At 41.9% G+C, this 26,678-nt stretch overlaps 1 protein-coding gene across 1 annotated transcript in view; it reads right to left on the reverse strand.

The window, feature by feature from the left end:
* Window positions 1–26,678, reverse strand: part of csmd2 (CUB and Sushi multiple domains 2) — a 290,206-nt gene that overhangs the window by 106,208 nt on the left and 157,320 nt on the right. Inside the window, exons 11-22 of the mRNA XM_085395216.1 lie at window positions 23,431–23,534; window positions 21,495–21,607; window positions 15,231–15,413; window positions 13,558–13,748; window positions 13,159–13,294; window positions 10,016–10,210; window positions 6,826–6,964; window positions 5,262–5,449; window positions 3,515–3,703; window positions 2,803–2,919; window positions 2,154–2,369; window positions 1,031–1,219 (exon numbers count right to left, since the gene is read on the reverse strand). Of these exons, the coding sequence (XP_085251342.1) occupies window positions 1,031–1,219; window positions 2,154–2,369; window positions 2,803–2,919; window positions 3,515–3,703; window positions 5,262–5,449; window positions 6,826–6,964; window positions 10,016–10,210; window positions 13,159–13,294; window positions 13,558–13,748; window positions 15,231–15,413; window positions 21,495–21,607; window positions 23,431–23,534 (1,960 nt within the window). The remainder of the gene's footprint in view (window positions 1–1,030; window positions 1,220–2,153; window positions 2,370–2,802; window positions 2,920–3,514; window positions 3,704–5,261; window positions 5,450–6,825; window positions 6,965–10,015; window positions 10,211–13,158; window positions 13,295–13,557; window positions 13,749–15,230; window positions 15,414–21,494; window positions 21,608–23,430; window positions 23,535–26,678) is intronic.

Consider the following 26,678-nt stretch of genomic DNA (forward strand, 5'->3'; position numbering starts at 1 on the left):
ATGCACCCAAGTAAGATGAGGTAAGGTGATGGGGCTGTCTTGGAGGCATGTGGAGAAGAATCAAGTTTCTAAAATGAGGTTGAGAGTGATAGCAGTATGAAAATATCAAAATGTGTCTCTGGTGCCATCCTTCAAAGACCTGAATTCATCTGGAGGGCAAACCGAAAACCAGCAGCCAAAGCTTCAGACAACTAAACAGAAAGCAGAGCGAGCAGGTTTTTGTCAGGAAATTGACTGACCTACTTTACACACGCCTAAACTCTGCGAGCAAACATTTAGAAACAAATCATGTATTAACCGAAATGCACTGTGACGTCACCATCACGCTATTCACTCGAGTCTAATTGCTCGTTTTCAGCAGCGTGTTAAATTATCTGCGGTTCCAATTACGTTCCGAGTTTAGACACAAAAAATAAATTGAATGTGCAAATAAAGTAATTCGTGCAGTTTCCAGTGTTTCCACATTAAGTTCCATTTTAATGGTGCTTTTAGTTTATTAAAAGCTGCCACGCTGAGGACAAACACAAGTAGGTCAACGATTGCCATGGTCACTGATGCACCTATCATTATCGTTACGAGCATTAAGATGAATTCATTTTCATATCAGAGCCTAAATGCCCATTAAGGTTTGCTGCATCACAGAATCAACACACTGACCTACATCTTCGCAGTCTGACCCAACATGTTTCACATGCATTAGCAACAAGCACGATCAATAATTAACATATTTAAGCTGTTTAATGCTGTCCTCATTAGAACGGTGGCACTATGTAATTTGGACAAAGTAAAAAAAAAAGCTCAGTTTCTGGGAAGCTATCCAACGAAGAGACAAAACTTGTGTGTATGGAGGGATGATAATGAGGAGATTTGAAAGGGGAATGCCTCGCTGTCTAACGTGACTGACACTTCTGTACATTTCTTAATTGTGGGGGTGTGTGGAAGGCTAATGTGCTGGCATGGCATTGGGAGATTAGAGAGGTGGGGAGGCGGGGAAGTGACAAAAGCCAAAATAAAGCATGTGACCACCTACCAACACACCTTGGCAGAGGGGAGCTCCACACCCGCCTCCTGCCCCCTAAGCAGACCACCCTCGCTGGACCCTCCAGTCGGTAACCTGGGAAACAAGAGAAGATGAGGGCATCGCCCACTCCGTACTGCAATCCCTTTCTGGTGCTGTAAGGTGGAATTCCAGGATCTTCACACGGCTCCAAATCATAATCTGGAAAATAGAGAGAAAAAAGTATGAATCTTCAGCACTGGCAAGTAAAGAAAGTGTAATAACAGTTTTGTCTGTGTGGGGCTTTTTATCTGCGATGTGTAAATGTGTGAAACGGGCTAATTAAGACTTCTGTCATGCTAGGAAAGTTAAGAAAATATTTCAAAAAGTAAAAGAGGGCTAAACCTTCTGAAATATGACACTTTTCTTCTAAACCCAAGTTCACGTCTAAGGATCAGAAGCCCATATGTCATTTATTAAGATTATTCAAGCAGAGCCTTCAAAGGGATTTTGCAAGTAATGAAACCATTCCAAACATTAAATCTTTCGTCCATTCAGCCACTGATAAGAATTCACACTTGCTATTTTAAGCCATCAATAACATCTCATTAGATTTTATAAGAATCTCTTTCTTCGGCGTCCTAATGTTCAAATCTAGAAATGCTGTGAGAACAAAGGAGGTAAATTATGCTTTCAGTAGGTAAAGGGTCATTAGTGCTCGTTTCTACTTTATTCATTTAAAATGAGTCCGTTTTCTTGGTGTTAACCTATTTTACTATTCATTCTTGAGTACATGTAATCACAGATTTCCAGAGGACTGTTTGTATCAATAACTTTTTCAGAAACCATAATTATTAAAAATACATGAAGAAATGCATGATTAATGTTCTAAAGCAGAGATTTTACGTTCTGGGGCACATGCAGCCCACTTTGATCTTAACAAGGCCGAACCAGACCAGTGAAAGTACACGATAAATGAGTAGGATTACAGAAAAAGTGATGATAATTCATAGCAGACTGTCCTATATTTATCTGATATGGCATATGTTTTCATTCATTTGCAGAAAATGTACTTTTTAAAATTGTGAAGTCAAACAAAAAAGGACAAAAAACAGTTCAGAAGGCTTTAAATCCGTAAAACTAAATTTATTCTCACCAGAGAAGGTGATGTTGAATCCCTCATACGAAACGGAAAAGTCAGACAGGAAGCGGATCTGTGCTGTGTAGTTTCCAAACAGCCCTGCGCTGAGAGGCGGAGGCAAGGTGGAGCCCGTCAGCCTCCAAAGTGGCTGAGAGAAGCTGCTGTTCTCTGTCACCAATAAATGATCGTGAGGGCTCTCAAGGTGGAAGGTGTGGAAGGTGAACTGGACACCTGAATACGAGGAGATGAAAGAGCCATTGTTGAAATGTTTGGGTTTTTTAAATCTTTACATAACTTATATATGCATAATAATAAACATCACATACATAATAATCATGAAGGTGGAAAAAAAAACATTGAAAACACAATATTTTCTATATCATAACACATTCAGTACAAATTCCCTATCCTTTTCCAAACACAGCTGCACCTGTGCAGATAAAGCATCTGCAAATAAGGCTCAGTCAGTTTGATATGAGTGCTCGACCAAAGGCTGGAGAATCATCCCATGGCGCCGTAGCCTTAGGCCAGCCTCTCAGCAGCCCGGCCTTACAAAGACAGCTTGTTCGGCAAAATAAAAAGGCCACTCAGTAGAGGGAAATGACATTGTAACAGAAATTGAATTTGACTGCCGCATGTGTCGACACAGAATTTCTCTGCTAACCTTTGCCGTGGGAGGTCTCGATCATCCACGTGCAGTTCAGGTTATGCGGGTAAAAGTCTGGGAAGCCGGGAGACAAGATGGTGCCGGCGTTGCCCTGGATGTAACCTCCACACAATGCTGGTGACGCGGGACGAATGGAAACAGTGGAAGATGGATGAAGGAGAGAGATGAGCGCAGAAGCAAAATCAGAGAGGACACGAAGACAGAAATAACGTTCCCCAAAAATAAATAAATAAATGCTAAAACCGTCTGTGCAATTCCAATGTGGATGAATGCATTTTCCAAGATGTGCCCTTCAAGATGGCACACAAAAAGACCGAGTGGATGTTAACAATATCATTACAGACAGGACGGGAGAATCAATACTGTCCTTAAATATAAAAGCATTTACAGACGAGGAAAAAGGGAAACATCAAAGGGTATGTTCACTGCCGCACATATAAAACATTTCTGATGAAATGAAGCAGAAACTTTTAAAGTCTAAAACAAGAGTCCTTGAAAGAAATGTTATCATCTCATATGGATTTTATAATAACTCAGGAATATATAGCTATTTAAATGTGATGCAATATGAAGCAAAGTGCTTAAAATGATTTCTCATGTTTCATCTCTAACAACACACAACAATGACTTTAGCTTTAATCCCATTTATGAGTGGGGAGAAATCTGGCAGGGGGACCATTCATTTCTAGGTCAATATTATGGAACGTACCATCACAGCTAGGCAGGGGGCGACTCCACTGAAAATTGGGTTCACATTCTAATGGCTCAGAGTCACTAAGCGTGTACCCTGCGTCGCAACTAAATGTCACCAAAGCTCCGACGTAGAAGTCGTTCCCGTGTCGCTGCCCGTTGACGGGGATGCCAGGATCCACACAGTGATCTGATTGTAGCTGCAGGGCTGCAGAGTGAAGAGAAAATAAATGACATTTGATCAGAGGCAGACACAAAAGGCTCCGAATTCACCTACAAGTGTAATTATCATAACGGGTTACGAGGAGGTCAACAAATGTTGAAGGGCAGTTTACTTTTATCAAACGATTCTTATAAATAATTCAAACGAATATCATTTTTCCACAGAAATGAACCAATAAGAAGTTTTCAAAGTACTTTTCCGCTCCACCTCGCGTGGTGAAGTTGTGCTTATAGTGAATTATTGAAGCTTTGCAAAGATTTAGCCACAGAGAAAGTGGAAAAGGTTGCCAGTATATGCTGCAAAGGTGGGAACGAGGCTAGGTAGAAATGTGTAAGTGTGAAACCATGGGAGTGTAAATACAGTCTCGAGCTTGGCAATATGTCAGGGCAGAAATATATGAAAGAAAAACCCATTTTCTTTCTGATTATGCGTATTCTAATAACAGTGGCATCGTGGTGAATTTACATTTACATCTACAGCCAAAACTGAATAGCTTTCACACGTGCAGTACAGAAAATAGGTTACACAATCTACAGTCGGGGAAACAATTATTTGATCCCATGGTGAATCTGAAAGTTTCCCTACTTCCAAAGAAACAAACTGTCTCTAATTCTTATGATAGTTTCATTTTAATGGAGAGAGACAGAATATCAACACTGCATAAAGGTTATTTAAATCAATTTGCATGTCATTGAGTGAAATACGTATTCGATCAAAAAACATGACTTAATACTTGGCGAAGAAACCCTTGTTGGCGAACAGTCAGTAAGACTGTAGTTCCTGTAGTTGGTCAACAGGTGGATTTTGGTCCACTCCTGTTTACAGAAACTAAATCTTTTAGGTTTCGTGGCTGCTGCTTAGAAACTCATAGTTTCAACTCATAGTTTCAACTCAACTTTCAAATCACAGCAGGTGATTGGAGCTCAGTTTTGGCACTTTCTCCCTAGCCTTTTCTGAATCATTGTTCATGGGCAAACTTAGGTTGCGCATGTGCATGAGGCTTCTTGAACAGGGGGACCTTGGTAGTGCTGCAAGACTTTAGTCCATCACAGTGTAGCGTGAGATCAATGGTGTTCTTGGTGATTCTGGTCCCAGGTGTAATCAAATCATTAGCAAGCTCCTCCTGTGTAGTTTTATTCTGATCCACCACCTTTCTCATGATCATCCACACCCCATGAGGAAAGTACAGCACCAGCAGTCACTTTCTCACCAAGCTTCTTGCTAATGGCCTTTGGCAGGACAACAGTTTCGTCCCTGATGTCCTTTGACAGCTCCTTGGTCTTGGTTGTAGGGGATCAAATTCATATTTCGCTCAATGACATACAAATCAATTTATAATGTTTATGTATGTGTTTTCCTGGATTTTGTTTGATATTCTGTCTCTCTTCAGTAAATTAGAGATTGCTCATTTATTAATAAGTGAGCAAACAAATAATTATTCCCCCACTGTATATGCAACAGATGTATTTCTTTTAGCGTCTGTGGTGCATAAGTGAACAAACTGCTTCCTGTGTCACTGTGTTCAAACGTGGTAGGCCCTTACTTTCATAACGTATACGGAAGCCAATGTCAGAGTGGCTCTTGTCAGTGGTGAATAGGAGATACAGGAAGTTGGAGGTGCTGATCAGGAACTGGGGAACTTGTGTGCCCTGGTAACTGCCAATTAGTGGTGAAGAGGGAAAACGTCCATCTCGCACCTCGAGGACATCATAGTTAACCTCGGTGCGAAACCTGAAAACACAAAGCAAAGCTTTTTTTGACTGCACCTCACAAGATCCGAGACAATAATGTATGCCTTTAGTAAATGATTGTTGAAATTAATGAAATGGGAAAATAAAGAACTAAACAATCATAATCATGCTAAAAATGTATATGTGAACTAGTCTGTCTTACATGAGCATCTCAATTCAAACCTCATCGTCTTCATTATTAAGTCAGATCTACAATAAATGCAAAGCTCGGTTACAAATCAGACAAAGTGGAGCCTGCCCTGGAGCTCCACACCATCACACAACAGTGACATATCCACTGGGACTTCTGTGCATTTATTTGAAATTAAGCAGCACGAAAGCAGAATATCAAACGAACAGACGGGAGTTTAAAGGTAAGATCTGCATTAGTAGATTGTATCAAAAATAAGGTTTCTCATATTCCATAAATATATTTGCCTTCTGCTAAATTATCAGGGAAAAGAGATCAAGAGTGGACAAAGAGCTCATTTTCACTTCATGTTTTAATCTGTGCTTGACTAGCTGGATAAAACTTGATGAAATGAACAATTTGTAAAGTAAATGAATCAATATGGTCTTAACCAAAAACAGGCAATGTAGAGAATCCCATCTAAAAATGTATTTTTGACATTTAGCCAGTCAGTGTAATAACAGTGGTAACTGTACAAAAGCGAGTGATGCTGCTTTTGGAGAATCCTGAGACATTTGGCTTTGGTGGGTGTATACAGTATTTCAATAGCATGTATGTGTGTTTCTGTCTTTGTTGCCTGAGCCACTTCATCTTCAAAGCGTGAATAAATTGCTTAGTTTCAGAACCGTGTCATCTAAATGAAGCGGTTTGTGATATTTTATTGATGTTACATAAAAATTAAAGAGCAACAAACATTTACGCGCTATTCATTTTGCATGGCCCGCTGTCGTGGAAGCGCTCAGGATGAGCCGGGTTTGCGAAGATGAGCCTCAGTGAAACACTGATGTAGCATTTGATCCTACAACTGTCTCTCTCTCAAACATCAGGACAAATTACATCCACTCCCATTTCCACAGTCCCTCTTGACAGACCATCTCAACTTACATAGCCCTTTGCATTGTGTGTGTTTGCGTACTTAGGGCTCAGGATATCAAATGAAAGCATCAAACCCCTCTGAAGGACTTTAGTAAATAAAGCAGTATTATCCTGGTTGGTGGATGTGTTGAAGTGCATTAGATCTACTGCATTACTCCGATAAAGGAAAGGCGTTGGGAGAGGTTAAAGTGAGACATAACGATATAAGAACACAGTGATACAGTGAGAAGGTAAAAGCAATAAAAATCCAAGCCTGTTATGAGAAAACAGAAAGTGCTGGCACAAGAGCAGTTGCTATGTGGGTGACTCACTTGTCGAAGATGATCTTGATGGGGTAGCCTGGAGGAGCCTCAATGATCCATTCACAGTTAAGGGCCTCCTTGTATAGTTCTGGCCAGCCAGGGGAGAGGATGATTCCATTGGGAGCCTTCAGATCCCCTCCACACGGGGCTAACACAGAGAGATGAAATAGAGGTAGAGAAAGAACAGATTAAAAAATAAAAAATGAATGCACGTCTATCCTGGATGATGTATGCCATTGCCCACAGATGTTCCCATGCATCAGCTGGGGCTCATCCCATTTCTTTTTGCTGCCAAGGTTTATCTTATGGAAGCTGGTGACAGCGCGCTTCAAGGTTAACCGCTTCTCCCGGAACACGCGTGTCAGTGTTTGCGTGTCTGTGTGCACATGAGCATTTATTACGCATTTGTGTGCCACCTATGCAAGGAGTCAGGGTTTTAAACATATCATCGAGCCCTTCTCCCATCAAAAAGACGAAATGGGACGTCTTTGATCGCTAGCACAAAAGACACTTGAGTGCGCCGACCCCTCTCCTGCACCCTAATCTCTGTTACAGCTCTCTTTGCCGCATCTCCTTTTAACTGCCTATCCTTAACCAGAGCACACGGGCACAGTGGACGGCTTCGTTACTGTGCCAGCTCCTCGCTCCCTTTGAAGTGGAATGATTTAATCAGCCAACTCAGCATACTGAAGGACATCTATAAAACGCATTAGGCTACAAACGCAGGGGTATGATAGATGGAGGAACACAAAACTGCTGTGGCACACGGGGGTGGGGTGGTGGGGGGTTGTGACATGTTTTAATAGTGGTGCCTCGTTTGCGTATCACAGACAGAGAACCTGATTAAGTCCCTTGGAGCTCCAGCCATGGTGACTGCACTTAAAGCGGCTAGTTAATGGTGAGTATTATCTAAACTAAACTACTTCTTGGGGATAGTTCATTGAGTATTGAGTCAGGCAGAGATGATTGTTCAGCTCTCTCTATATAAGCAAATTATGGCCGCTGCATCACAAACTGGAAAGAACAAAGCCTCCGGGTCATCACCAGCTTCAATTTGAGCTCAGCTGTCACTGACATAAAGTTACTGAGAATGGAGTAATTAACTATATCTCCTTTAACTATTTGAGAAAAATCTAATTCAGGTGGAGTTATTACTATTATTAGTATTATTTTATAACATTTTTGCATACTTAGCTAGCTATACCATCAAAACTACTACTCGCGATTCAAAGTTTGCTAACGTTTGTATACAAGAGGTGACAAAAACTTCTTTTTTTTTTGGCGGTATTTGAGGCAAATAGCTGGCTGGGTAGTACCATTGGGAGATAAGAACTGCAGAAGCATTCAGAGGGACTGGGACATCAAAGTCCAAACTGGTACAGATATTTCTTTTAATCTCTTTTTTTTCTCCTTAGTTTGTTTTTGCAAGGCGTATTCTGAACTTAGTTTTGAACTTTTTTTGTGTGTGTGTGTGTGTTAGAATTTTTTATTATTCTAACCACAACAACAGCTGCCTGTGAGAAAATACACACAGTCACAGCAAGACTTCAGACACAAAACCCCGAGGCTTTCATTATTATATCTGGAGACTTTAACCATGCCACACTGGACTCTACTCTACTCTGGCTGCTTTTCACCAGTTTGTGAATTGTCCCACAAGGAGCAACAGGACAATTGACCTACTGTATGCTAATGTGAGAGATGCATACAGAGCCACCCCCCTCCCCCCACTAGGGAAGTCAGACCACAACCTGGTTTACCTACAGCCACAATACACACCCCTCGTCCAAAGGCAGCCGGTCACAACGCGCTCCATCCGGAGATGGACCCCAGAAAAGGAGGATGCTCTGAGGGACTGTTATGACAACACAGACTGGGATGTGCTCCTGAGCCCACATGGTGAGGACATAGAGGGGGCGACACACTGTCTTACAGACTACCTCAACTTTTGTGTGGACACGGTCGCCCCTGCTAAGACGGTACGGTGTTATCCTAATAACAAACCGTGGGTAACACAGGAAGTCAAAGCTGTCCTCAACATGAAGAAGAAGGCTTTCAGGAGCAAAGTGAAGGAGGAGATGAAGGCAGCACAGCGGGAGGTGAAACGCTGCCTGAGGGAAGCAAAGGACACCTACAGGAGGAAGGTGGAGCAGAAGTTGGAGAGGAACAACATGAGGGAGGTCTGGAATGGTGTGAAAACCATCACAGGCCACAACACCAAGAAAAGCACAGTGGGGGGGACTGTGGAGAAGGCAAATGAACTCAACAACTTCTTCAACAGGTTTGACCAGCCCACAACCCCCCCACCCTCACCTTCACTACAGAGTCCAATCCCCACTCTCCTACCTCCCTCGCTTCCCCCCCTTCCTGACACCATGACACCCCCCTCCTCCAATCCCTCTCTCAGCAGCAAGACATCTCCCCCCCTCCCCTCCTCCCAAACATCTCCCAGTGTCACAGTGGATCAGGTCAGGAGACAACTGAGGAAGCTTCGCCCCAGAAAGGCAGCAGGCCCAGACAAGGTGTGTCCTAGGATGCTAAAGGCGTGTGCTGCTGAACTTGGGGAGCCTCTACAACGAGTCTTCAATCTCAGTCTGCGACTGGGGAGAGTGCCCGCCCTATGGAAGACATCCTGCATCGTCCCAGTCCCCAAAAAGAACCGGCCCAATGAGCTGAATGACTTCCGACCGGTGGCACTGACGTCACATCTTATGAAGACTCTAGAGCGGCTCTTCCTCAACCTCCTCCGACCACAGGTACAACATGCCCAGGACCCACTACAGTTTGCATACAAGGCGGGTGTCGGAGTGGAGGATGCCATCCTGTACCTCCTACACAGAGCCCACTCACACCTGGATGGGGGAAAAGGCACGGTCAGGATCCTGTTTCTTGACTTTTCCAGTGCCTTTAATACCATCCGGCCCTGTATGCTTCAGGAAAAACTGAACAGGATGGAGGTGGACCCCTGCCTGGTGGCTTGGATCTCCGACTACCTCACCGACAGACCACAGTACGTCAGGCTGAAGGACATCACGTCTGACACAGCCAGGGGTGTCAAGCATAAGGTCTGGGGGCCAGAATCCCCTTCAGAAGGATATATTCTCCCGTTTAGCTGTGTTATACCTCCAGGACAGTCCGGGTAATGAGCTATCAGAAGTTTTTTTTTCTTCTAACGGTACACATGAGCCCTCTTACACACCTTCACAGCGAGGAACAGCGTTGTCCCACACCACATTGCCGTCCTTGAGAATGCAGGAGATGGTCAGGGAGCCATGGGTCTTAACAAAGCCGTCCTCGCACAGGAATGAGATGGAACTGCCCAGCTGAAGGCTCTCTCCAAAGCGTTTCCCATTAACCGGCACACCCGGGTCTGGGCACTCGTTGTGGCGGAACGCTTGTGGAAGTGCAGAGAAGAGATGGGGGTTAGTGACGAGTACAGAGTCAGCTTTTAGAAGACTTTAGAAAAAAAACAGACTTAATACATTAGCTATAAACAGGAAAAATGCTTTCCCTGTTGCTTAAAGTCTTTGCTTGATAATGAAATGGAAAAAGAGATTGTCTATAATTCTGCTGATATTAATCCACATCACATGCTGTCCTGTGTAAAGACTCCAAAATAACTGCTTGAGTTTCAAGACAAAACTTTTTCTGTCATTGTACCGTCAGCACTTAGCCACTCCAGCATGTAACAAGCGGGAATTTGTTTCACTTAGTCACACTGATTCACCCTGCTGCAGTCATTCTACAGGGTGGGAAACCACACCGTATGCAGATCATCAGTGCCAGATGACACTGCTGAAGTAATCGTGAGGTAAACAAACAAGGGTAATTGCTTTCATGCAGCCTCACAACTTTATCAATCAGGCCTCTCGATGAAATTTCAAGTAGAAAGAGCACAAAGAAACACAGTCATACAAGAAGAGTCATAACCCTGAAACACGGCCTGTAAACAAATACATCACCTCGGCTGCTATCTCTCTCACTTACTCTCACTCTTGTAAACACATGCAGGTATTTGACGCGTGTAGGTGTTGATGAATCCCTGTTCTGTAGTTACTGGACCCAAACCAAGTGCCAGCTACACCTCATCCATCACAAATATCTTATTCATTAACGCGCTAGAAATTGCCTAAATACAGTTTGGCATGTCCTTAATTAACATGAATGATGAAAGTTGTGTGCTCAGCCCCACAACCTCCTCAAAAACCGTCCTGCAGTTAGATGACACTGTTCTCAGGAACAAACCGTCATCTTCAATTAACTGCTCGTGGCATTCGTTCGGCACGGTTATTTATTTATTCATCTAGCATGCTAATTAATGCATTAGCCGCCATGTGTTGTCCACATTGTGGCTTTCCAGATGCACCTGGGCTTGGTTGATGTCGCGTCTGCAAATGAGCTCGTGCAAAGGGTGGGGGGGGGGGGGGGGGGTTGAAAGCATTCTGGCCTTGCTGAGCTGATATAGATTAACATCAAAGAGATATTTTGGTGAGAGCCGAGGTTAAGTTGAAACAGGATGAGCAATCTTCACAGTATACTGTAAACAGGCATCACTGTGCACTGCATTTAATGAACATATAAATAAACAGTAAGAGATCTCTGTCATGGAGGGGATTTGATTTAAATATCCTAACACAAACCCAGCTGCAGCTATCCTTTCAGGGCTTTGTTAAGTGTGAGAACAAAACTTGTATGCCAATGCTGATTCATACTATAAGACATATATGTAAGACTATGGCTCAAAATGACTAAATGTGGCAAATTAGCGTCTGAGTGCAGTGCCTACAGTACTCGTACTGTAGGTGTGGTTAGTTTTATGAATGATTTACAAAGGTGGTGCTGCTTACTAAAAACGAGGGCAGTTGGTTTATTTCAATATCATGCGCAAAAAAACAAGATGTGCTTTTTTTTTTTTGCAGTGTTAAGTATCGGTGTATTTATGTTTATATCAGCTTGCAGGCTTGATTTCATTAATCTCTCACCATATTTTACAACTTGCGAAAGGAATTCTCAGAAATACGACTGCAACAGGGTCAGCAGCAAAAACCTCTGAGCTCCCACCTCCTACACGCAATCCTGTCTCTGCATTCCCTTCGTAAATACCAACAGCACTTTTTTTTAACGCCAAAACCCAGGTCGCGCTGGCACACTGAGTTAGCAAATCTGGCCTTAACCATGGTAGACATTTTCTGTATATTTTAATATTTAATCATGTTGACTGTATTGTTTGGTTTCTAATTACACTATATTGATTCTGTTCATTTTTTCATCTTTTTTTTTGGTGGGGGGGGGTTGGCACCTATTTCTTAGTTGGAGATTAAGTATCTGAATTTCAGGAGCGGGACCACGCCTACGAACACGCTCTTTCCAGTTCTCATCTATATAGGTTCCCCCAGTCCTACAAGCTGTTAATTCTCGTTTACATGCTCCACCCTTGCTCCCCTTTTCAGTTCTTTAACTTCTTCACTTCTATTTAATGCATGGAAATCTGCCAGGCCCGGGAGCCGCCGCCAGTCCCCTTCGAGGCGTTCCCCAAACTGCAGCTCAATTCATGTCCAAGCCATTCACCTTTACCTACTAAAACGCCGTCAAACATAAATGAGGACGTGGGTGCAGCTAGTGAATCTTTTATTAGGTTTTAGTTAATAATCTCATAATCTTGATTTGCATGATAAATATTAACTAATTACATTTTAAAACTACTATGAGTGCGCTCTCAATTAAAGACGGGAGAAAAAATTTAGATTTTTTCTAGCAAAAGGCACCTTAACTACCCGACACTTTGCGGCTCAGTGAGGGTTAGACGCTCCCTCCCGAGTTATTTTCTTTGGTGTAATGTAGAAGAATTTCAATACCAGGCTCATAACACAATAGTGCGCATGCAATGAATCCTGCTTCCAACACTCAGAACAAAGTATAACCATAAAAACGGTTTACCAGAACTGCAGCCAGTGTGCTTCTAGAATTTCCTCAGAAGTCAGCAGCTACCCAGAACAGAATATAATGAGCACAGGTGCAAATGCATCTGTCAGGTAAAGATGCTACATCTTCGCTTGGGTTTTATTTAGATGTCAAGTTTCTATTTAGACAATAAAGTGAGAGTTTGTCATTTTTCTTTGAGTGTCTAAGTAATGTTTAGCCAGTTTATGCAGTCTATGGGAGACAAGCACAGAGATACTGTGGATGATTCATGAGCCCTATTGTATGTGCGCGCAAACACAGACACACACACACATACTGAAAACATGCACAAACAATTGAGAATACAAAACATCCAACAGTCAATGTGGGCTTTTGTGATAAGCTTTAAAGACTTCACTTTATCTCCTTTGAGGTACTTACTTGTAAATGTGATGTTAAAGCCTCTGTCTGTGTAGGTGTGGTCAGTCAGGAACTCCAAACGGGCTACATGCGCACTGGTTGTTATGGGAGGAGGCAGGACATCACCAGAGAAGGTCCCCAGGATAGGAGATTCAGCCTGACAAAGACAGATAACGATTTTCTGCTGAGACCAAAGCTATACTCAGCTTAAAACCATTAAAAAAACCAAAACAAGAGCAGAAGGATCCTACAGTGAGGTAGACAGATAAAGCGATAAAGTCCAGTGATACTGGAAGAAAGGTTGTTTAGCTTGTACGCATAATTACAGAGGCTGCTTTTCCTGCTGACAAGCACCATGACTGATAGACAGGTCAGCAAAGAGCCTTTCAAAGTAAGCGAGGACATCCGCTTATGCGCTACCTTTCCCCCATCCTTGATGGAGAGGAAGTCAAACTGCTTCTCCATGCTGAGGTCGTTGAAGGCCAGATTGATTCTGCTCTCAGGGTTGGTGATGATGAGCCACACACAGTGCATATTGTTTCCGTACTCCTGAGGGTAGTTGGGAGATAGCAGCACCCCCGATGGAGTGGTAAAGTTGAAGAAACAGGAAACTATAGGAGAGATAGAGAGATCGAGACAAAGACAGCGGGTGAGAGGAAGAAATACAGATAAGCAACATAAAAATGAGAATTGTTCAGGAGACTGAAAACAAGAGGCAAATTCCATTTCCTTTGCTGACAACAAGCCACTATGACTTGATTCATTTTACTGAATCTGTACCACCTCAAGACACACGTGCCGTAGACATATTTCAAAAGAAGGAGACAACTCCAATAACCACCACTGTGCTGACAACAACCTCGGGCGACGTGCAACCTAATACATGTTACATTTTAGAATAACTCCACTTTTGCTGTGTTCACCTTCCTGTCCCCACTATTCAAGCAATTTAATGTGTCGACCGTGTAAAAACACTACAGACTACATTAGCATTTAAGTCTGGATAGGAACAAAGTGAGACTTGAACGATGATTCAGGCACTCATGTTCACTTTCTCATGGGGTCTTATCAGTAATTGCTTATGCGTGCCTTACTAGTCAGATCCTGTGACCCTTTTCCACAAGACAACAAGACTGCCTAGACCACCGGCAGTTAATTGAAAGCCATGGTTGACATTTTTTGTCAGTGCAAACAGCTGTTGCATTGCTAAATTCTTCAGTTTGTCACTCTTCTGGTGACTACATGCACAGGAGATAAGGCGAGCAATATGTTGAGCATTACGCGACGCACTTTGTTTTCAGTATGGACAAAAATTGCTTCTGAAAAGCATCCAGATGAGCGTGCACATATTCTTAGGCTCATCAAAGGGTTACAGATAATCAAAGGCATAAGACAAGGCAAATTAAGAATGCTTGCTTTACTAAGGTGTCCTAGTTGGATACATTATACTTTTAGCTGACAGTAGGACCTAACAGAAATCAACAAATCTCATTTAAGTATGAAAAGGAGGATAAAATAAGATGCTTGGTAAAAATAAACGTACTGGCGACTCTCTCACTATGAAAACACACAATTGAACAGTTGTACGTTAGAAAAGCATGCGATCACATTTACAGCGTCAACTTCAACGGCAAAAGCAAGCCGGCTGCATTGTTTCAACATGACTGTAATATTTTGTTAAGCGTTAACTAAATAACCCATTTTTTCATAGCATTATGCAGCCAAAATGACATTTGGGCCAGGAAGCTCTCTGTCATTCAGCTCTGTGATGTTTATCTGCACACTGCAGCTTTTTGTCCATTCTATTGTCTCATCAATAATACAACAGTGGGTATTATCTGCATGGTCAGCTCTCTTCCCTCTTCTCCTCACCCTCTAATTCTCTCACTTTGTGTTTGTCTTTCATGGCGTTAATTAGCTAATAATCCCTCCTATTGTTTCAAAATCCACAGCCTCTGCAAGGCAAACTGTAAGGATAATCTGACAATTTATTATGCAGCCCTCCCTGTACTCGTCCCTGCGAGCAGTGTTTGATTCATGCACGTGTGCGCAAGGTGTACGTCGAATCGGAGGGGAGTCGTCCAGTAACTTACAAACGCAGCTGGGTTTCTTAGCTGACCACTGGTTGTTCTTCTGACAGGTGATGTTCTTCTTCCCCACCAGCTCGAAGGCAGGCAGACACTCGAAGTACAGTCTGTCCCCGTGACGGAAACCTGTCCCCTCCCGCTTGCCGTAAGCTGGAATTCCAGGATCTCCACAACTGCCTTGCTCAATCTCTGCGCAGGTGGACGTAAATACATAAGACAGAACAATTCAGCAAGCAACAGACTTATGCAAATTTCTGTGTCATGCAGAGAAAGATGAATTTGTGGTGTACACAGTACAACTACAGAGAGAGAGGGAGAAAAAGCCTGCTCTGAGATGGTTTTGCGTTTCTGTTCTGTTCCCTCCTGTTGGGGTTTGTAATGTTTGATAGTTTTACTATTGATCCTTGCGAGTTTTCTGCCACATCTGTTCACCTAATCATTATCCTCAGTATATATGGCCCTGTTTCTGTCGGTCACCTGTCACATTGTACTCTTAAAAAGTAAAGGTCTGACTATTCATTTAAGTTTTTATTAATGTAGTTAGTAGACCCTAGCTTGTTCTTCCTGGGTATGGACTTGAAGTCTGCTAATGTACTTGTCTGCATAGTTTGCGTTTGCTGACTGAGCTCTGTGTATGACAACTACTCGGATGAAAGATTTGGATTTTACTTTGTCGCCCTCTGGAATCTGAATCTGGATCCTCTTCCTCATGAAACTACAACAGATATGATTATAGCTCCCATTGGTTTGTTCCATCCATCAATTTTCTTCCGTTTATCCAATTCTGGATAAACGGGGGGGCTTAAGTCTATCCTCATCTCCCACAGTGTTGGGGAGTAACGGGATACATGTACCGCCGTTACGTATTTAAAATACAAAATATGAGTAACTGTATTCCGTTACAGTTACCGTTTAAAAAGGTGGTATTCAGAATACAGTTACTTTGTTGAAATAAATGGATTACACTGCGGTACTTCCCTGTTTCATTTTGTCGCGGGTCAGGACTGTTTGGGTTTTGTTTGACAGCTACGTTCTGTTGTTCCAGGCGGCAGCGTTACGGTTGCCATGGTTACAGGGCGACGCTCTCTCTCTCTGCGACTGTGTGTTTCCTGGGTGAGAGAGCGCCTTTTCGTTGTTGTTGTTGTTGTGCTAAGCTAACAGGCAGAACGCTACAAGCATAGCTCTAAAGAATGTAGCATCATGGGCAGTGTAGTCCGTGCTGCAGGGAGAATGGACTGCCATACACGTTATGTGTCTGTGAGCGCGAGGAGGGAGAAAAAGGGGAGTGGAAAGGTACGAGTTGTCATCGAGGAAAAACGGGAGCTGGAAGCATGTAAATATAATAATAACCACTGCAGCCAAGAAGAGAGCCTGACGAGCCCAGTTGTAAGTAAGCTATTAAGACTCGACTGTACACCGTGTTCGTGTTTTCCTCCGAAAACAATAAGTTCCGTTGGAGCAGCCTTTCAACGCCTCTCTCTGTCTCTCGCAAGAAAAGTTGACCCACACAACAAAGTAAAGCTATTTTTCGGCTACCAGCCGACAGGGACCCCGCCGTATTAGTCAGAGGTCCCTTTACTACAGTTCGGAGTCGCGGACTTTCAGTAATAGTAATAAATCACACAGCAATAGTACATTCACATTGTTGTAAAAAGCATGATAATATATTAAGTAATCCAAATTATTCAGAATACGTTACTGTCATTGAGTAACGTAACGGAATACGTTACAGAATACATTTTGGGGCATGTATTCTGTATTCTGTAATGGAATACATTTTAAAAGTAACCTTCCCAACACTGATCTCCCATAGGGCGAGAGTTGGGGTACACCATGGACAGGCCGCCAAGGCTGTCACAGGGCTGACACAGAGAAACAGACATACATTCACACACATTCACACCTAAGACTATTTTAGAATCACTAATCAATAATTTAGAATCAATCATCTCTTTTGCTGAAAGAGGAAGTTTGTAAAAATGGTGATTTGGAGTCAAAATAATGGAAAATACAATGAAATACAATACAATGCTGCTTAAGCACCAACTCTCCGATGGACCATTGCAACAGCACATTCCCTGCCCCCTTTTCCTTGCAGCGGAGTAGCAAAATACATTTTTAACTCACGGGAAACACTGAAGGGCACATCGCATGGAGAATAAGAGCTGCTCCACATTATCTGCATCAAGCATTTATGCAAAAGTGTCATTATGGGAAATGCACTTGTTTACCACCCACAAGATCAATATGGATTTAATCTCTGCAAATTCAGAATGCTGATAAGTCCGGGCTTTGTTTCAGATAACGCAGTTTGTGCATAAACCTTCACTGACTTTGACGTTTACCTTTGTTGACGCCAACATGAATGAACTCCCTGTCTCTTTATGCACTGTTTTCCACTTTGGTCTCTTTACTGTGTCTTTATTTTCCTAAACTATTACCTTCTAATCGTGCAAATCTCCCAAGTGCTTCTCCCTCCCCCCACTGAAAATGTACTCCTCGACTTACTGTGTGACAAACTACCTCGTTCGTGTTGGGAGCTGATGTGAGTACTTCACGACTCGTGCGCAAAACACACCCGCACCTCTGCGACCACTCTTCTTCCTTAAAACCAAACACGCCAATTTCATTATTGCAAGATTTATGCGGCCGCCTTCATTCACTAACTCTTTTTTTTCTACTTTTCTCAGGTCTTAGATTGCAGATGGGAATGCTGAGGCATCCTATTGAGGCATCTGGATGGGGGAACACAGAGAGCGAATAAGCTCATCCATCCAGGAAATGATGGCAGGGCCTAATACGATTTTAAATCGCACCGGGGGTGATGCCGGGTATAAATCCATACTCAGCCCTAACGATGATCATCATTTAGAACACATATTTAGAGCTCACTGCTGTTTGGATGTATGGCTGTCCTGAGGCAGCCTCATTCACAAGACAACTCATTGATCTTACGTGGAAGTCACCTTTAAAAGGGGTGGTGGGGGGGATGCTGAAAGCAAGTTTTGAGGTGAATCCAAGAGAGAATGAGAGAGAATGGAGGATAAAATGAACCGAGGGAATGACAGAAACCAGATCTGAAAGAGCAATCCAGCTGTTACGCAAACACAAGAAGCAAACACAAACAAGATCATGCAATCACTTGTTCGTCCCTACACCCGTAGGCCTCTCTGCCTCATGGGTCCCTCTAATTACAACTTTAGGAAAAATTGGCTCAATATATAAGAATCCTTTGAAGTGTGTGTGAGAGCGTGTGTGTGTGTGTGTGTGTGTGTGTGTGTGTGTGTGTGTGTGTGTGTCTCTTGTTTAAAACATATTTATAAAAGTGTGTGTTGCACATATGAAAGCATCTTGTACACAACATACACAGGGTGGTAAGTGAACGAAACAGCTGCTGATTCTCATGAATAAGGGAAGAGATGTAAGGGCGTATTTGTCGTCCTTCCCTGACATTCCAGAATAATCCGGGCACGTTAATGGGACTCAGACTCAAATTACTGTCAACAGCTACACTGCAATCTCCTAAGGCCTGGGATGACAAAAGGACTTTATTAGTCAAGTTTATTGGTATAACCCAGTACTGCACACAATGTCTCAGTGGGCTCTAAAGGCTCTCAGTTCCACTACTGAATCAACAGTATTTAAAGTATTTACAAAATTGCAGTCGCATTTAAAAGTGCATGAAGATAATGGTAACCTTGCAATGAGGCGAAAATTCAAAATTCTGTCAACAGATGCTTTCTCAACTGCTGCTTTGCTAACAGATGATTATATCCGATGTTTAATCATAAACTGTTAGTGCCCTGCACAATGAATGGGCTGGAGTACTCAAAATACAAATGACATGATGCTTTGCCCTCAGTGTTAGCCCATTGGTGCGTTCGTTTGCATCTGGATAACAAGAAGTTCAAGTGTTTCATATCACATACCCTCAGTTGTCAGTATAAAGCACGACAGTGGTTGGGTTTTAGGCTCATTTGCATTAATACTGATTTTCTTTGCAAGCGCTGCATTTTCAGAACAGACAGAGCCCACTGCAGAGTGTGAGCAACCCACAACGTATGGGTAAGGTGGGAGTGTGGGTTCTGGTATGACTGTGTTTGCAATTACACTTGATGATCAGGCTTAAAATACAAGTAATTGAGAATGCAAATTAGATTTTGGGTGCTCCAATCTGGGAGGTGAAGTGGTTCAAAGCGTTTCTTCCCCTTCATTAAGTAGAACTCATTGTTTTAATTACACTTTGGTTCAGCATGCTGCTCCACTTTTGCTGTTATTTTTACTGATGAAAAATAAGCATCTGTGGGCAAGGGAGAAGACTTGCTGTGCTTCTGAGAGGCAAACAGTGCACTTATCTAGAAGAAAAACCTTGGCAAACACCCAGTACTCACATGCTTTCACACTGGAAAACAGAACGCACACATACTCATTCACAAACCCACACTTGTATCTGATCTTCAAACACGCGTGCAAAAACACACATTGATCTATTGTTAAAGCTCACACATACAGACACATAATTACACAGAGATAGATGCACTGGTATTAGACAGTAGGATGAATGTAGCTAGATGACCCACTGACTGTTTATGACCAGTTTAGTGAACGCAAATATGAGGTCTTGAAACAGGGTTGTTTTTTGTATTGCAACATGAAGTACACAGAGATCAGAGGGTCTAAAATTTCATACCTTGTTATGATTTGAATACATTTTATTCTAAAAAATAATATATTATATAACTATATCAAAGTGGCTCCATTTTAATAGCATTCTTCTAGTAGCATTATCGTTATCTCTCCTATGCTCCACTATGTGCGACACGGAGCTGAAGGGAAGCAGACGTGACATGTAGCTGGGGAAATAGAGAGCAAAGGAGAGAAGCAAAACAGCAGTAAAGACTCAAACTGAATTAAATTGAAAAGAGGACACAAACATCACCCATAAACTACTCAAATACTTGTTTGCTTATGTGTGGTTAATGTTTCTTTTTAATTCTTTGTTTAGTTGTGTTGCTGCCTGAGAGCTCCAGACTCTACTGCCAAGAGCCAAGAACAGAGGCACTGAGATCGCACACAAAAAGGGAGACTTAATTTTCTCCTATAGTTCCAATTACTCTTCTTTTCCTTTTTTTGTTTGTTTGTTTGGGTTTCTTTTGCTAGATATCATCCATATATTAGTTGTGTTCGTGATATGACAGTATTGTGGTTGGCACCATCGCCTCACAGCAAAGAAAGTCCTGTGGTTGAATCCACGGCAGGCTGGGGCCTTTCTATGTGGAGCTTGTATGGTCTGTCTGCAAACTCTGGCGTCCTCCCACAGTCCAAGGACATGCATGTTGGGTTAATTGGTGATTCTAAATTGGCCGTATGTGTGAATGTGAGTGTAAATGGTTGTCTGTCTCTCTGTGTCAGATTGGCGACCTGCCCAGGGTGTACGCAACCTCTCGCCCTATGACAGCTGGGACAGTCTCCAGCCCAACTGCAACGCTGAATTGGACAAGTGGAAGAAAATGGATGAAATCGATGTCATATTACTGTTTAAAGTCTCATATGAGACAGATACATAAACTCCAATGATTATGTCTTTGAAGCTAAACTTGGGATGACACATACTGGGAAGACCAGCAGCCAACTGAAGAAAAATGTGTTATGTTTGGACATATGATAGTTAGACTTGAGCGGTGAGTCACAACGCACAAGCGTAACTGATCAAAAAAGAAATCCACTCCTATTTCAAACTGTAAAAGGAGAAAGTCGAGATTTAAAGTCTAACTATAAAGACTGCTTTTGCTTTTTAACATCAGTGTACCACCGCACCATGATGACTCACTGCAAAACCACTAAAAAATACTTTACCATTAACATGACTCCCCTTTGATGCTACTCTTAAGATGATTTAACCTCCTAGGACCTGGCGTCCACATATGTGGACATCACATTTTTCGATGACTAGACCGAAATACTTCATTTTTCCCTACAAGGGCCTGATATCCACTTACGAGGACATTATACTGCCACTGTTCTATCAAAATTTAAAACAAATGTCCTCATATGTAGATCTCATTTTTGTCAGAAACAAAAATCAAGTAAAAAAAATAAAATCGGGTAATTCTTTGTTTTTACATTCATCGGGTCCCAATCAACACAAATAGCAAAGAAAAATTTAAATGCATGCCATGAAAGAGTTCGGATCTTAGTAGGTTAAAGTTAAACAATCCGTTTTAAAATGCAGTTAATGAGCCAGAACCAAAATATATACAGCAACCTTACCTTCATAGGACACCTTGAAGCCCAACGAGCCACTGGTATCATCTGTTTTGAAGTTGAGCCACATCTGATGACTGGTGCTCACGACAAGGTCTGGAGTAGTCGAACCAGACAGACTATAAAACAAGAAAAGCCAACATACACCTTATAAAAAGACATTTCTTTCTGTTGAATATTCTATATCTTTGTGCAATTTTTTAATCAGCAGTAGAAGTGCTTTAGCTGTGGACTTGTCATCACCTAGAAAATACAGAGAGACCTTGTTTTTGCTAAATCATTACACAAATTAAGAACTTTACAAATTTTGTAAGGAATATTAAGCTAAGAAATGTTTTTATCCTATCCCAACACTTACATTCAAAATAGCAGGAGACAACAAAGTGCAAAATGAATGCAAGATCAGTCAATGCCACAGAAGTAATTTAATCTCATTTGAATAGTAATTCCACCCAACTCTAATTAGGAAGGGTATAGCTGCAGAGTAAGTGATTAAGGGTTCTAATTTTAGTGACAGAACATGTAGGATGGTGGGATTGCTACTAGTGTCTGGATAGATTTTTGTTCTCTTTTACAGCCTTTTGGTAATGCGCTGAATGTCTGTGAACTCCTAAGCACTTGTGAGAGAAAGTATAAAATGCTGCGTGTCTAATGTAGCACTAAAAAGCTTGTCAAAAATAATAGACAAGGCTATTATATAATTTCCACCCAGACAAGTTATATCAGTATGCTAATAATTTCCCTGTAAGCTAATCACTGTCTAGAATACTGTCCTTGTTGATGACCTACTTTATGTTTTTGTGTGTTTTTTGTTATCGTCACCACCCTTTTAATTGTTACTGTTAGATCCAAAACAAGGACATTATTTCCCTTATGGGAAAAACTCTTGTCGCATATTCACTGCAATAGTTTCTTTCCATTCTAAACTGTCAGAGCACAGTGTCTTGAAATGAAAAGAGTGGATTTGATTGGTTGTGACTAACTGCCTATAAAGCACATTTATGACTGTGCTGCACTAAGGTTACATGCCTCTGACCATAAAGTTACAAAAAAATATTAAATAATTCCCTACACCCTGCACGCGCTCGGCTGCACCACTGATTCTCAAAAAATATAGTCCTGAGTTTAACAGTGCTGATAGCTGCAGTATATTCTCCAGTACTAAATTGTTCTAGTTTGTTTGTGTGCAGGAGCGCAAAGACTCAATTACTCTCTCTACTTTTAAAGCATAAAGAAGTCCATAAAGGGGGAGGAGAGGGAGGAAAATCTTTAATTGAAGAGATTAAGCCATATTCAGTGTTTGTCCTGTGTGTGTTGTTGGTGTTTGAGCAAGTAGACAAAAAAATATGAATGTGAGGATGATCTCACATCAGTAACCCCTTCCTTTGCATACTTCTCCCTCATTTATCTCCAACCTCCCCCTCCCGGTTTCCACCCCAGCTCGGCAGCCTTGCATAAAAATTGATCTATAAAAACTTTATTAAGGTGGTAAATTTCGGCACAATTAATAACAACATCCTGTGAATTGTTATGGAGCATCTGCTAGCGCAAACTCCATTAGGGGGCATCAATATGCAGTTTTGCAATGCTGCGCCACATGGCTGTGATCTTGTTTTTAACAGTGAAAAGAGAGATGATTGACAATGTGGTGCGACATCTATTTTTCATGCCCTGCTGCATCAGGTGGTGATGAAATAAAAGAGAAACCGTAGGAAAAAAAAGGGCTGGAGGGGAACAGGAAGACAGACGGGTGCTGTCGGGCGCGGGGGGAGGAAGAAAAGGCGAGTGTCCCGCAAAGGTGAGGAGGAAAGAGAGCGCGAAGGCAGAATATGATTACCGGGAACATGACTTGCAAAAGTGAAACTGACGGGTAGCTAAAAGAAGTTAGGGAACAGAGGGTAGATTAAAGGCAGGAGAAAACGAGGTCAAATGAGTCACTCACACGTGGAAGATGGTCTTCTGGTCTCCCACTACCTCGCCATCTCCAACCGTCAACGTGTCGTAGCCTCGCTCCAGGTCAAAATCTTCAAATGTCAGCTTGATCACCTAGACAACGGAGGGGACATCAACGAGACAAATGAGGGAAGCAGATGCTTAAATACTCCCTGAACCAAATGCAGAGGAGAGATCTCTTCCCATCTGTGACTCCCTTTTCCTCTGTTCATCAATCCATCATACATCAGTTTTTTTTTTTTTATATCTGTCCATCAAACTTCCAGCTGTATACACTGTAGTAGTTTTTTTATTTTATTTTTTTTGTTATTAGAATTGTTTTCTCCTTTAAATCTCATACTGTGTGACCTAACAGCTCGGTATTGGTATTTTGCTTCTGTAAGTGTTTACTGCGTCTGCTGATTATGAACTGTTTCTCACTAATCAAATATCTGATTGCCTGCCAGATGGTCTGCACGACCTTCACTCTTGCCGATCATGATAGCAGCTTTCAGATGCCTTCGTGGGCTATTACACGTGCCTCTCTATGCATACATATATATATGGATATATGTAATCCAATAGGATCCATTAAGGCAACAAAAAGACTTTGTTGCAATCTAGTGTATAAATCTTTTCTATAAAACATAAATCATGATTTCTTTGAGTGCAATTTTAGGTCTGCGCTGCAGCTGAAGGATAAATCAAGATAAAAACAAGGAAACAATAATTGCGTCCTAGCCGAGGCAAGCGAAAGGGGTCAGCTCTAAACATACAAACAAAAACGGTTTAATTATAAACGTGCAGAATATTAATAACAAGGGCAAAAAATAGAGTGACAGAGGAGGCTAAATAAAAATAAAAAAGCCAAACAAGGAAAAGTCTTTGCCTCCTAGTTTAAATTGGCTGCCACTGATTTCCGCCAAATTCTTAATGTTTTCAGAGGGCTGAGAGAGAGCAGGGCCTAATGAAAAAGCTTATATAAATGCAAATTGCATTCTGTCCTATGTTAAACCTAGTTCTTAATGAAAATTGCCAAGGTGGAGAGGAAAGATTGATGGTGTGTAGGCAAAATAGGTCAGATCGCTCGATAAATAGAGTTTCATACCACAAACTCATCTCCCATCTGCCAGCCAACAGGTGAGGTACAGAGGGGGTGAAGATAAAAAAGAGGGAGAGAGAGAGAGCACAGCAGCCATATTGTGAAAGAGTTGTAAAAAAAAGAAAACTCATCCATAGTGAACAGCTGAAGCAACTTCAGCAACGTAAAACCATGTCTCCAAAACTGTGTAAAATGTAAATATTAAATGAAATAAACACTCCTACAACTTCAAAAGTAGTTGGGAAAAGACAACAAAATGGAAAAAATATTCAATCAGTTCCATGACAGCCTATAGAAAATGGCTGGATTTACCACTAAGAAGAGTTTCTGATGCAATTGTTTTGAGGATTTTATCATTTGCACTACTTCATATCATGCGAAGATTTGGAGAATTCAGAGAAATCTCTATACGCTTGAAAGAAAGCTAAAAAACCAATATTGTATTGCCGTGATCTTCAGGCCCCGCAGGCAGCACTGCTCTGAAAGGAGGCGCGACTCTTTGAAAATCACTGCATGGGCTCAGATACACTTCTGAACACCATTGTCAGTGAACACAGTTTGTTTCTGCATCCATGAAAGCAAAGTAAAACTCCAGCAGGCAAAGATAAAACATTTAGAAAATCATGACCGTTGTGTCCTCTATACGGGGGGATGGGATGGGGGAGGTGTCTGGCTCATCCTACACAGCCCCAGGATTTGTGATGCGAGGGTATGCGGGGTGCATTACTGCACACGGCATACCCTCACATAATTTAAACATCTGTTCATATACCATTTATTCTGAATGATATATACACGATTTGGCGCAACATATGCTGCCCACAGATGATCTCTTGCAATGAAAGCCTTGCTTGTTTCATCAAGACAATGCCAAACTGCATTCTTCAAAGCAACAGCATGGCTCTGCAGTAAAAGAGTCCCGGTTCTAAACTAGCCTGCCATTTTGTGCCAAATGTTCCAATAAAAACATTTAGTTAAAAAAAATCCTATCATAAATTAAATCCTATTGTAAGCAAGACTGGGGACAACATTTAGTTTTCTGTTCTGCAGCTGCTGGTCTAGAATATTTAACAGTATTACATAACATATTAGCTATTGTAAATACTTGAATAATCCGTAGGCACATATACCTGCCACTGTATCCAACAAGGTTGAACTAAGCATTATATATAGAGGGCACAGTTAGTTCATCTGTGGACTGGAAGAAAACCTTGCAGCAGCTCCGTTGCCTGTATTTCTGCTTCTGTCAAGTCAGCTGTAAATCCCTTGTAAGTCTGCTGCTGTGACTTAAGTAAAGAAACCCCAGCTCTGGATGTCTGCCCGGACACTGATTATTTATTAAACTATTACATACACCCTGCTCCTGGTAAATACTGCAGCATCCTTGCGGGTCATTTTTCCACTGCAAACCAGACACACACAGTTACATGCATAGGATTTAGGCAGTAATGACAACATGAGAGTGCTTTTAAAAATAATATATATTTAAACGAGTTCATTACCATTATAAGTAGCATATTAATAAGAGAAAAATCTCATTTCTGTGGAGATCATTTGCTTTAAAAGAAAAAAAAACATGACCTGTATTCAGTCGATTTTTCAAAGCACATTGATTTGTTTTACGTTGTCTCAGAGCTTTGTCGGGTCCAGATGATAGCTCTGTGTAACTTGGTGTAAGTCTGGGAAGTTGGGGCCACTTTTTGGCTTTTTCTGGCATAAATGGATAAACACATGAAGACTGCCAGCTTCAAACAGCTGCATTTAGTATCTTTGGGAAACTATGAAGCAGCACCACTTGACAAAAACCCAAATTACTTATCATGTCATGAGGCTGGTAGGTCTAGCAGAGCTTTGTCACGGCTCGCCCACCCCCCTTCAGACTGAGGCTGTTCTGCCTCAGTCTGCTGGCTGACCTAACATTTCTGGCTGGGCAGGAATAGAAGCCCATTACGTCTCTAAACAGAAAGAGCAGTCTCTCTCCATCTTCATCTGAACCAGTCACAGAGCAAGAGGCAGCCTAAAGTACTGGTGTCTGTTCCAGCAGGCTGCCTCCTGGGTATACCCAAGGGTGTCAATGTTTGTTTGTGTTTGTATACATGCAAGCAAAGGGTGGACTTTTGTGGGGGCATATTAGATCTGACTCCCCGTCCTCCCTT

This window comes from Rhamphochromis longiceps, linkage group LG22 (genome assembly GCF_057381845.1).
Source record: "Rhamphochromis longiceps isolate RC_006_pf linkage group LG22, R_longiceps_female_GT1.1, whole genome shotgun sequence".
Lineage (NCBI taxonomy): Eukaryota > Metazoa > Chordata > Actinopteri > Cichliformes > Cichlidae > Rhamphochromis > Rhamphochromis longiceps.